The following is a 13,374-nucleotide window of genomic DNA, read 5'->3' on the forward strand; positions in this document are numbered from 1 at the left end:
TCATTTTATCAAAGGTAGCTGGCCGATTACATGCATGTACATGCAATCAATTCAGAAAACATGCCGGCCGGCCTCTGAGTTCAGCGACAAACCGACATTCGTAATTTGCAGAAAAAAAGAGAGAGAAAAACAGATAGCGCTATGAAGACCGCACTGCTTGAAATCTCAGCACAGCTGAGTGAGCGCGCTTCAAGCTCATTGCGCGTATGCTTGATGGAGCGGAAAGAGTAATCAGTTGTTGATGTTACTTTCAGCGCGAGAGAAATGAGCTGTGTGTTAGATCGAGTTTGGCGCTCGGAGTGTGAACAACGTCCGTTGGGTGAACGCGAGCTACGGGTAAAAATCTACTGCGCCGAACTTTCGTTAAATCATACAAACCAACGCAAAAATAAAAATTCATTATCAATATAAATACTCGCGCATGTACACAATAGTGATGAAATTATGTTATCGAGCTAGTGATAACGTGAAGGCTCGCACAACAGACATACACATAGTGCAACACAATTAAGCTATTTAATATCGATTATCTCTTATCCAAAACACAAAAAAGAAAAAACATGTGCTGTGGAACGTTTTCGTAATATCCATTCGAAAGTTCAAATATGGTTCGAATGGAAAATTTTGATTAGCTATGCTCCTATGTATCATATAAGTCAAAAGCTATTCAGAAAATAAATAAAATAATAATAAATTATACTAACGACAAGCGCGTGTCCGCTATGCCTGCTGTTGGGTGCTAATCAAGTCCACAAAAAAAAAGTCGCCAAATCCGGAAAAATATTTAAATATTAAATAATATAATTATAGCTATATAAAACAATAAAAACTTATGAAAAAAGTAACTTTGCAGCAATTCAATTGAAACACAAGAGAGAGCAAAATGCAATCATTAAAAGCCGATGAGCTCGAGGAGAATCCCGTCGAGCGTGCCAATTGCTTGTCGGAGCTGATGTTCTGGTAAGTCGAACTTGAATCATCGTTTCGAGCTGATAGTGACAAGTGTCTCGAGTTTGTTATTATTGTATTCAATGGATCGTTTAATTTACATAGCTAGCGCGCTCGAGCTGAGTCCCGCTTACTGAGGGAGCGGTAATAAAAATATATATGGAATGATATATACGAGCAATACATTTTTCAAGCCCATTGATATTTGCATGAATTATTTCAAGTTATTCAATTGGCTGTCACTTAAGGCAACTTTAATAGTGATCGTCAGCTAAACGTATCCATAAGCTAATAAATCCCGATCGGGTTTGGTCAACGTGCCATAAATATGTATGTACGGCCCTACATAGATGTACATATGTAATCTGATTTGTCGTTACTGACATTATGTCGTTATAACTTTGTTTTATGGCCTGCTGAAAGCATAGAGTTATGAATTCTATAAAAGTTAATGTTATCTTTCAAGGTGCTAATAGAGCCTATGCTAATACCCCAAATCAAATAAAATAGGTGGACTGCGAAAAATGACATGATTGTTTCGTTTATCTATAAAATATGATGGTAAAATAATAAAGATATATCAAATGCCCTAAATATTTACAAAGTTCATTTACAAATTTCTACGACTTATCAACAACATTTATATGTAAATTTATAAGCTAACATTTTATTGCTGGACTCTCGTCAGCTTAATCATTCCTGAATTATTTATATCAAAGATAGATCTTATGTCAACCTAGAGAGCATCTAGTAGTCGAGTAAACTCTCGTAGACCAATCTTGGTTGTCTTTACTTGCCATTGCCGTCACTTGTTATCTGTATTATATAATTTATATCTTTGTTGTTCCATTAAGCTTTGCCATGCCAGTTCTGTTTAAAGGACGGCAAAAGACACTAGAGCAAACTGATCTCTATAGACCACTCAAGACACACAAGTCAGGTGAGTGATACATCCAAGATGATTTAGTATTTTTTCATAATAACAACTGATAATACTTTCTTTAGACACGCTTGGCGACCGCCTTTGCTCCGCCTGGGATCAAGAAGTAGCAAATAGATCAGCTCTGAATCTGCCCCCACGCTTGGGGCGTGTGGTAGCCCGCGTATTTGGCTGGCATTTATTTGTGACGGGCCTTTTACTGGTTGCCCAGGAGTTTCTAACCAAGTTCGTAGCTTCTTGAATTATTGCCCGCATCATCCGTGTCTGATCGTAACAATTTTAGGGTAACTCAACCCATTTGCTTGTTTGGCATGATGTCCTACTTCGCGAACAAAGATGGCGATCTAATGAAGGCTGAGCTTTATGCAGCTGGTCTAATGGCAGGCTCTGTGTTGACTGTCGTTTGTGCCCATCCATATATGCTGGGTGTTCTCCATCTAGGCATGAAGATGCGCATTGCCCTCTGCAGCTTGATCTATCGCAAGGCTCTACGGCTAAGCCGTACCGCACTGGGTGATACTACCATCGGTCAGGTTGTGAATCTGCTGTCCAATGATGTGGGACGCTTTGATACTGTGCTGATCAATGTTCATTATCTTTGGTTGGCGCCTCTAGAGCTCATTGTGGTCACTTACTTAATGTTCGAACAGGTGATTACGTTTACAGAAGATAAGGCTAGTGATTACTTCTATAATGGTAATTTAATTTTCAGATAGGAATATCAGCGTTCTTTGGCGTTGCGGTTATGTTACTTATTCTTCCCTTGCAAGCCTTTCTAGGCAAGAAGACATCGGTGCTCCGTCTGCGAACGGCTCTGCGTACTGATGAACGTGTACGAATGATGAACGAGATCATTTCGGGCATTCAGGTGATCAAGATGTACGCCTGGGAGAAACCATTTGGAAAACTTATTGAACTAACACGACGCAAGGAAATGATCTGCATCAAACAAGTGAACTACATACGTGGTATACTTATATCCTTTGCCATGTTTCTCTCCCGTGTATTCGTCTTTGCCAGTCTGGTGGGATATGTGCTGCAGGGATACGTACTAAATGCTGAAAAAGCCTTCTATATCACCGCCTACTACAACATTCTCCGCCGTACGGTCACCATGTTCTTTCCACAGGGTATCGGTCAGTATGCAGAGCTGATGGTATCCATCAACCGTCTGCAGACCTTTATGCATCGGGAGGAGACACAAGTTCAAGACAAATCAATTGATGCTCCGTCCGCTACTGCTACTAATGATAAGGAGAATGGATCTCTAATAAAAAACGGCAGTGGCGATGTACCTAAGCTTAATGGCAATCCAGAATCCCTTGTTGAATTTACCCAATTCTCTGCCAAGTGGAATAGCAAATCAACAGAGAACACATTAGATAATATTAATCTAAAATTGGATCGCCGACAACTGGTAGCTGTGATTGGACCCGTGGGCGGCGGTAAGTCCAGTCTTATACAATCCATTCTTGGCGAACTGCCCGCTGACAAAGGAAGCCTAAAAGTCAATGGCAGATTCTCCTATGCCGCTCAGGAGCCTTGGCTCTTTACTGGAACTGTACGGGAAAACATTCTCTTCGGATTGACCTTGGACAAGCATCGTTATCGGACGGTGGTCAAGAAGTGTGCCCTCGAGCGGGATTTTGAACTACTTCCTCAGGGAGATAAGACGATCGTTGGCGAGCGTGGAGCTTCGCTATCGGGTGGACAGAAGGCACGCATCAGCCTGGCCAGGGCTGTTTATCGTAGGGCGGACATTTACCTACTTGACGATCCACTCAGTGCTGTGGATACACATGTGGGTCGTCATCTATTTGACCAGTGCATGAGGGGGTATCTGCGAAGCGAGTTGGTTATATTGGTAACACATCAGCTTCAGTTTTTGGAACAAGCTGATCTCATTGTTATCATGGACAAGGGCAAGATCAGTGCAATGGGAACATATGCGACGATGCAGCGTAGTGGCCTGGACTTTGCACAACTCTTGACCGATCCCAACAAGACAAAAGATGGGGAGAGTGATATGGATAGCGAGCCTGGTGATATTTGGGATCGTCTTAGCTTAGCTTCACGTAGCAGGCGTGGCAGTAAATTGGACATGTCGAAGCAACCTTCGCGCAATGTTAGTTTTACATCTTTGAGCTCTTTTTCCGAGTCTATTGCCCAGGACTCAGCCATAGCACCACAAGAGACACGAGTTCAGGGCAAAATCAGTCTAGCTCTATATAAGGAATACTTTACAGCAGGAAGTGGATACCTAATGATATGTTTTATGGTGTTCCTCTGTTTGGGTACACAAATTGTGGGATCCTCAGCAGATGTCTTTCTCGCCTATTGGTAAGATATAATAAGTTTTCTATCAAACGCAAACGTATTGACTTTTCTTTTATTTCTAGGGTCGACAAGAACCAAGATGCTGCAGAGAAAGACTCAGATCCCATAGATATATACTACTTTACCGCTCTTAATATAGCTGTCATTGTATTCACTCTGGTGCGGACTATGCTATTCTATAAGCTAGCCATGCGCAGCTCCACAAAGCTCCATAATGCCATGTTCCGTGGCATTACCAGAGCAGCCATGTACTTCTTCAATACGAATCCTTCGGGTCGAATATTAAATCGGTTTTCAAAGGACCTCGGACAGATAGACGAGCTGCTGCCTACAGTAATGTTGGATGTAGTGCAGATCTTTCTCACTCTGATTGGCATTATTGTTGTTATCTGTATAACCAATCCGTATTATCTCATTCTCACTTTTGGTCTGGCGATCATCTTCTACTATATTCGAGAGTTCTACTTGAAAACATCGAGAGATGTCAAACGATTGGAGGCAGTGGCCAGATCTCCTATCTATTCCCACATCAGCTCGTCACTTAATGGACTCCCTACGATCAGAGCTATGGGAGCGCAGAAAGCGCTTATTGCAGAGTTCGATAATCTTCAGGATCTCCACAGCTCTGGCTATTACACTTTCCTGTCCACCAATCGAGCCTTTGGCTACTACCTGGACTGCTTCTGCACCTTGTACATAGTGATAATCATACTCAACTACTTCGTAAATCCACCTGAAAGCTCTGGAGAAGTGGGATTAGCCATTACTCAAGCTATGGGTATGGCTGGCATGGTACAGTGGGGCATGCGTCAATCGGCTGAGCTGGAGAACACCATGACGGCTGTGGAACGTGTCGTGGAATATGATGAGATCGAACCGGAGGGCGAATATGAATCCCAGCCAAGCAAAAAGCCCCCACCGACATGGCCAGAGCAGGGTAAAATCGTAGCTGACGATCTGAGTCTTCGTTACTTCCCCGACCCCCAATCCAAGTATGTACTTAAGTCTCTCAACTTTGAGATCAAACCAATGGAGAAAGTGGGCATTGTGGGTCGCACAGGAGCAGGCAAGTCCTCACTCATCAACGCCCTTTTCCGCCTATCCTATAATGATGGCTCCATCATCATCGATGGTCGGAACACTAACGAGCTGGGACTTCACGATCTGCGCAGTAAAATTAGCATTATACCTCAGGAGCCAGTGCTCTTCTCGGGCAGCATGCGTTACAATTTGGATCCATTTGAGGAGTATAGCGACGCCAAATTATGGGAAGCATTGGAGGAAGTCAAGTTAAAACCTGTCATTAGCGAACTACCAAGTGGTCTTCAGAGCAAGATTTCGGAGGGTGGCACTAACTTCAGTGTGGGTCAAAGGCAATTAGTATGCCTTGCTCGTGCTATTCTTCGCGAGAATCGTATTCTAGTAATGGATGAGGCCACAGCCAATGTGGATCCACAGACAGATGCTCTCATCCAGACGACAATAAGAAACAAGTTTAAGGAGTGCACAGTGCTGACGATAGCTCATAGGCTAAACACGATTATGGACTCCGACAAGGTGATAGTCATGGATGCTGGTCAGATGGTTGAGTTTGGTTCGCCCTATGAGCTCCTGACGGAATGTGAGACGAAGATCTTTCACAATATGGCTATGGAGACCGGTCAGAGCAACTTTGATAGGTTACTGAAGGTTGCGGAGAAGGTAAGCACTCAATTCTGTAACTTTAAAGGCTCGTTATGACTAATTTTACGAAATTACAGGCCCATTTGGATTCACAAAAGCAGAAAACTGCCTAGAAGCAATGAATATTCACTTAAATATTCTCATTGATTAACTTTAAGCAAATTCCTCATAGAATGTATACCACTTATAATTGTGTAATTTTGTATATGTTACTTAAAGTATTATTTCTACGAACTTTAATAATGATATATTAAAACTAAAATAAATAAAATGTGGACTCTATGTTAAAATCAAAAAAATACTAGTACAGCTGTTTTCATTTAAATGGTAAACAAAGCAGTGCAGATGAAATCTGAAAAGCTTCTTTTCAGACTAATAAATATTTACTACTTTGTTCCTGACCACTGACACTTCGTTTATCTTATCCGCCAGTGTTAAATGTTAATGACTGACAAAACGTTGCACATGATAGGACGACCGAAAGTGATAAGATAAGATAAAGATAAAACCATCTAATCGGTCAGCTTGTGAGTTTGAAATCACATTCTGTGGCCGTTGCGCTGAGTTGGTTGATCAAACTAACTGGGGTCCGATGAACTATTTTGCAGTATGGTGAAATTATAATAAATACTATATTAATTGCTTTAATACTTCAATGATATACATACATAAATAAAATAATAGATAATGAAAAAAAAAATATTATTATAAATATTTATTGTTATATACATATATATTATACTTTTTTGTATGCTTAAAGCTTAAAACCTTACTAAATACCACAAATAAAATCAGATGATCTGCCGGAGAACCCACGAGAGCGGAACAATACCACTGTTGGCGCTTATGTTCTGGTGAGTCTTAATTGGTTCATCAATGAGTCAATTTGGACAACGTTAATTCTTTATTAATACACAAATGTGTAAATAAAAGCATACAAAAAATTGTGAGTCAAGGTCGATGTAGGTTTCACTCCATTATGCTCAGTTATTGATAATGGAAGCATATACAAAAGTTTCAGATTTATGATAACTTATCAGCCGGCTATGTTCTCTCTCCAACACGTGACAACACGTAATTTGACGCTTCAGAAGCACAGTGTTTTCTCACAAGAGAAGGTTTATTATACTTTTCTAATGTAATATAAAAAATAATAAAAGCAAGTAATAATTACAAGATTTTAAAGATCGTTTCAAATATTAGTGCATATCTTAACAAATCTATGAATAAACAAAGCAGTTTAAATTCAATTTACACTTACACCTTTTTTATACAGTGTAGTAAACCACACCTCGGAATATTCCCGCCGTTTGCTGCCATAAATCTAAGAGCTCATATTCAAACACAGTAACAAGACTGAGCATTGCTCAGTGAGTGAGTGAGCTACTGTTAAAAGCCTCAGTCAATCGTGATAGTTGGCTCTGCTAGATCTTTTTATCATTGTGACGTTATATTTTCGTAAACTTTGGGCGCGCATTCATCTTTGTTTAAAATCCAACAACTTTTATTCTGTTGGAGCTTAGTATTCATGTACTTAATTTTCAGTTTATAAGAAATATGGACTGGAGACTATTAGAGCTTCCTATTTAAAAATTCTTAATTATAATTGGAGTTCCTGTCAGAGCTCTATTTCATTGCCCGCCAAACTTCAAATCGGATAACAGTACAAGACGAAAATGTGACGTCACAACAGAGCTGTTAGCTAACATTGAATGTAATGAAATGCTCTTGCATAACCTAAAGAGTCATTTAACAGTGAATGTCCACGGAGTTTCTTAGCAGTGGATCTCCTTCTCTAAATGGCGGCATGTGGACCAGCTGTTGCTTAGAACGTGTTCGGCGGTCGGAATGAACAGTTACATATATCAATATTGTTGTCCGGTAAACTTAATAAACTGTGAAGTGAAGTGTTTAACGCAATCAAATATATTGATATTCTTATGCGAATGTTGCGTTATAAAATTAATTGATTACATACATATGTACAGTTAGAATGAGTTTATTTTGTTTATTTATGTTATTCATGCTTTCTAACATACGGTCTACGTAGCAGCATCACTGACACAATCGTTAATCGCACTGCACAGTGGAAAATATTCGTAGTTGTTAAGTGAAATTTTGCAGGAACTTTTTTATGTATATAGTGTGTATATTTAGTTAAGGCCAAAAATAAGAAAAAAAAAAAGGAAAATAAAAATGCAATCAATGAAAGCTGATGAACTGCCTGTAAATCCACGCGAACGGAGCAATCCGTTTTCGGAACTATTTTTTTGGTGAGTTGGAATATCAACAGCTCAGTTTCAACAACAAAATGAATGAGTATAAAAACAGGCTGTTACATTATAACACAATTGAATATAAATTAATGATAACAAAACTAACATATTGAGCTTGGGTTTCATGTTATTCCATTATATTATCTTTCATAGTGCTAAAATATATAGAAAAATATATCTTGAATTGAACGCTTACTGAAAACAATTGCAATGTAAAATTCCAACTGTTGCTCACACTCAGCTAAGGCTGATGTACAGATATAACACATATGGTTTTCCGTATAGACTAGGCAAAATATATAAGTAAAATATATTATAAATCATATAATATATTAGAGTTATCTTTTTATTATAACAGTTTTTATTTGACTGACCTTAAACGATTTTATTCTTATCTTCTATGTATGTCTTAAAGCTTTGTGTTTCCCGTAATGTTAAAGGGCCGCAAGAAGACTTTGGAACAGCCTGATCTGTACCAGCCACTAAAAGAGCACAAATCTGGTGAGTGTGTTTAAATAAGATATTTCTTGAATAGATAATAATTATAATACCATGACTTGCATTTTTCAGTATAAGTTTTTTAAATAAATCGTTGATAGTGTAATGTGTGATAAACAAATTCAAATATATTAAACTCAAATAGTAGCTATCGATAGCTGCAAAACTATCGATTCGTTGGAAAATATAACAGTTATTTAAAGCATCCCTTTCTCCCCTCCCTGTAGACACACTCGGTGATCGCTTAAGCGCTGCTTGGGATAAGGAAGTCAGTCAAAGAACGGCTCAGAATAAGCAACCACGTTTGGGCCGCGTTATGATTCGAGTGTTTGGTTGGCATGTGTTTATAACTGGACTACTGCTGGGACTGCGAGACTTTGCAACGAAGTAAGTTCATTTTAAGGCACTATGCGACATTTATTTATGTGGAACTCTTTATAGAATGACCCAGCCAATGTGCCTATATGGTATTATGCAGTACTTTTCTGGCCAGGATACAGATCCCGTAAAAGCACAACTTTATGCAGCAGGCCTCATAGGTGCCTCAGTGCTATCCGTTGTTAGTGGGCATCCATTTTTATTAGGTGTTCTTCATCTAAGTATGAAAATGCGTGTGGCGCTGAGTAGCTTGATGTATAGAAAAGCATTGCGCCTGAACCATACAGCCCTGGGGGATACATCGATAGGTCAGGTGGTTAACCTATTGTCTAACGATGTCGGTCGCTTTGATTTATTTCTCTTTACCGGACACTTTCTATGGCTAGCTCCAATCGAACTCTTTGCAGTTACATTTTTGATGTATCAAAAGGTAAGTCGTTGAATGACCGTTATAGCGTATCAATTTATTTTTAAAATAATTACAGATCGGCGTCGCGTCCTTCTTTGGAGTTGCTATAATGTTGCTTTTCCTACCCTTTCAAGCCTATTTGGCAAAAAAAACATCAGGACTACGTCTGATGACAGCATTGCGTACGGACGAACGAGTACGAATGATGAACGAATTTATCTCCGGCATTCAAGTAATCAAGATGTACGCCTGGGAGAAGCCTTTGGGCAAACTAGTCGAACTAATGCGTGGCAAGGAGATGAACTGCATCAAGAAAGTCAATTATATAAGAGGAGTCCTTATTGCCTTTGGCATGTGCCTATCCCGCACCCTTACCTTTGTCAGTCTGGTGGGCTTCGTGCTGCTAGAAAGCGTGTTGAATGCTAGCGACGCATTCTTTATCACAGCCTACTACAACTTTCTGCAGCGAGCAGTCACTAACTTTTTCCCACTAAGCATCACACAACTAGCGGAAGCCAAGGTATCAATCAAACGCCTGGAGACGTTCATGAATAGAGTAGAGACTCAAGTTCAGGACAAATCGAATGCACTAACAGAATATGATTTTGATAAAGAAGTCGATAAAGAAAATGATGCAATGATAAGCAAAGACAATGGAAATACAGAAACAAAAGATATCGATGAAGAGACGCTCGTAGAGTTCAATCAGTTCCATGCCAAGTGGGATACCAAAGCCTCAGAAAATACTCTAACAAATATCAATCTAAAATTGGGTCGCCGACAACTGGTTGCAGTTATAGGACCCGTTGGCGCAAGCAAGTCGAGTTTGATCCAATCGATTCTTGGCGAGCTTCCTGCTGAAAAAGGCAGTGTCAAAGTCAGCGGCAGATTCTCCTATGCCGCGCAGGAACCCTGGCTCTTCACTGGCACTGTCCGCGAAAACATTCTCTTCGGATTAGCCCTGGACAAGCATCGTTATCGGACGGTGGTCAAGAAGTGTGCGCTAGAGCGAGATTTTGAACTACTTCCTCAAGGTGACAAGACGATCGTTGGCGAGCGAGGAGCTTCGCTCTCGGGAGGACAAAAAGCACGCATCAGCCTGGCCAGGGCTGTCTATCGAAGGGCGGACATTTACCTACTTGACGATCCACTCAGTGCTGTGGATACACATGTGGGTCGTCATCTGTTCGACCAGTGCATGAGAGGGTATCTTAAAAACGAGTTGGTTATATTGGTCACACATCAGCTGCAGTTTCTGGAGCACGCCGATCTCATTGTTATCATGGACAAGGGCAAGATCAGTGCAATGGGCACATATGCAACGATGCAGCACAGTGGCCTGGACTTTGCACAACTGTTAACCGATATAAATAAGGCCGATGAAAAGGCGGTGGGGGAACAGAAGGGCGATGCAGGCGACCATGTTAGTTTGCACTCAAAAACCAGCCGCCAAGCCTCACGCACTGACAGTTTCGCATCTCTGAGTTCTCTGGCAGACTCCGTTATACAGGACACAGCCCTGGTTCCGCAAGAGACTCGCGTTGAAGGCAAAGTCAGTTTAGGTCTCTATAAGGAATATTTTTCATCGGGCAGCGGTTGGCTCTTGATATTATTTATGATTGTTCTATGTATTGGCACACAAGTTGTCGTCTCTGCAACGGATGTATTCCTCTCCTACTGGTTAGTAACTTGTTAATAGTTTGATTGATAATAACGATCTTCTTATTAGGGTTGACAAGACAAAGAAAAACTCAGACGTCAATTACGATCCTATCGATATGTACTACTTCACTGCACTCAATGTAGCTGCAATTGTACTCAGCGTAATGTGTCCAATTCTCTTCTATACAATGGCGAGGCGAAGCTCCATACAGTTGCACAATTCCATGTTCAGGGGCATTTCCAGGGCAGCTATGTATTTCTTTAATACGAACCCATCGGGTCGTATACTGAATCGTTTCTCCAAGGATCTGGGACAACTAGATGAAGTGCTGCCCACAATTATGCTGGATGTGCTGCAGATCTTTCTAACATTGGCAGGCGTCATTGTTGTCATCTGTATAACCAATCCATATTATCTAATACTAACTTTTGTATTAGGTGTCATCTTCTATTATCTCAGAGAATTCTATCTTAAGACGTCGAGAGATGTTAAACGTTTGGAGGCAGTTGCCAGGTCTCCCATCTATTCTCATCTGAGCACTTCACTTAATGGACTTACCACAATCAGAGCACTCGGCGCTCAGAAGGCACTAATAGCCGAGTTCGACAATCTTCAAGATCTACACAGCTCTGGCTACTACACTTTTCTGTCCACAAGTCGTGCTTTTGGTTACTATGTGGATTTCTTTTGTGCCTTATATACAATCATCATTGTACTTAACTACTTCATCAACCCACCTACCAAGCCTGGTGAGGTTGGGTTGGCTATTACCCAGGCCATGAGTTTGGCAGGAATGGTGCAGTATGGCATGACCCAATCCGCCGAACTAGACACCACAATGACAGCAGTGGAGCGCATATTGGAATATGATGATATTGAGCCTGAAGGCGAGTTCGAATCCCAACCAAGCAAAAAGCCCCCACCCACATGGCCAGAGCAAGGTCAAATTGTGGCTGACGATCTGAGTCTTCGTTACTCACCCGATCCTCAATCCAAGTATGTACTTAAGTCTCTCAACTTCGAGATCAAACCAATGGAGAAAGTGGGCATTGTGGGCCGCACAGGTGCAGGCAAGTCGTCACTCATCAACGCCCTATTCCGCCTGTCCTATAATGATGGCTCCATCATCATCGATAGCCGCAACACAAACGAGCTTGGACTTCACGATCTGCGCAGTAAAATTAGCATTATACCTCAGGAGCCAGTGCTCTTTACGGGTACCATGCGCTATAATTTGGATCCATTTGAGGAGTATAGCGACGCTAAGTTGTGGGATGCTCTGGAGGAGGTCAAACTGAAACCTGTCATCAGCGAATTTACAAATGGACTTCAGAGTAAGATTTCCGAGGGTGGCACCAACTTCAGTGTGGGGCAGAGGCAATTGGTATGCCTGGCGCGCGCTATTCTTCGCGAGAATCGCATTCTAGTAATGGATGAGGCCACAGCCAATGTGGATCCACAGACAGATGCGCTCATCCAGACGACTATCAGAAACAAGTTCAGGGAATGCACAGTGTTGACGATAGCCCATAGGCTGAACACAATTATGGACTCGGACAAGGTGATAGTCATGGATGCTGGTCAGATGGTCGAGTTTGGCTCGCCATACAAGTTGCTAAAAGAATGCGAATCGAAGATCTTCCACAGCATGGTTATGGAGACGGGTCAGAAAACCTATGAAAATCTATTTAAGATAGCGGAGAAGGCGAGTATTTAATTCTGTGACAACAATACAAATGCAAGGAATTATATAAATATTTTTAATATCTATTTATAGGCCCATGTGGAATCCATAAAGTTGAAAGCTGCGTAGGGCCTATGATTGCTCAATATGCGTGTTAAAGCTCACTTTAATTAGACTTAAGTGACAACAAAACGGTGGAAAGTTTTCTTAAGAGACTGTTATTAAATAAATGTATTGAATACATAACTAAAGTATTAAATGTTTATTTTATTCGTAATTTCAGTTGCCAACATACAATTTAAATTTGTTTATGTTATCACTTATTCCAAATTCGGTTTTTTCATTAATAAATATAAACATATTATCTGTTCCCATCATAATATCATTTGAATATCTTATCACCCGTCAAATTAAAGATAATGACCAATAAACGTATTGCCCGATAAGAATTACAAATAATCTAGGAAAACCTGCGAAAGGCAAGCTTAAAAGCTCCCTTAAAACACACACGTTCGAGAGAAGCTTTACATAAAGAGTGAAAGCTTTAAAGAGAGCGTC

At 40.6% G+C, this 13,374-nt stretch overlaps 2 protein-coding genes across 2 annotated transcripts; both read left to right on the plus strand.

The window, feature by feature from the left end:
* The first annotated feature begins 267 nt into the window (after positions 1 to 267).
* On the plus strand, positions 268 to 6,209 carry LOC6574517 (probable multidrug resistance-associated protein lethal(2)03659). Its single transcript, XM_002000524.4, has 7 exons — positions 268 to 960; positions 1,803 to 1,888; positions 1,954 to 2,113; positions 2,172 to 2,538; positions 2,601 to 4,228; positions 4,288 to 5,926; positions 5,986 to 6,209. The coding sequence occupies exons 1-7, from the start codon at positions 884 to 886 to the stop codon at positions 6,019 to 6,021; spliced, it is 3,993 nt and encodes a 1,330-aa protein (XP_002000560.1). The 5' UTR covers positions 268 to 883; the 3' UTR covers positions 6,022 to 6,209.
* A 1,489-nt stretch (positions 6,210 to 7,698) lies between these two features.
* LOC6574518 (probable multidrug resistance-associated protein lethal(2)03659) lies at positions 7,699 to 13,067 on the plus strand. Its single transcript, XM_002000525.4, has 7 exons — positions 7,699 to 8,181; positions 8,600 to 8,685; positions 8,910 to 9,069; positions 9,124 to 9,490; positions 9,546 to 11,149; positions 11,199 to 12,837; positions 12,910 to 13,067. Exons 1-7 carry the CDS (start codon positions 8,105 to 8,107, stop codon positions 12,943 to 12,945), a joined length of 3,969 nt encoding a protein of 1,322 aa, XP_002000561.2. The 5' UTR covers positions 7,699 to 8,104; the 3' UTR covers positions 12,946 to 13,067.
* Positions 13,068 to 13,374: the final 307 nt, after the last annotated feature.

The sequence above is a fragment of the Drosophila mojavensis genome, unplaced genomic scaffold (assembly GCF_018153725.1).
Source record: "Drosophila mojavensis isolate 15081-1352.22 unplaced genomic scaffold, ASM1815372v1 contig_231, whole genome shotgun sequence".
Taxonomy (NCBI): Eukaryota; Metazoa; Arthropoda; class Insecta; order Diptera; family Drosophilidae; genus Drosophila; species Drosophila mojavensis.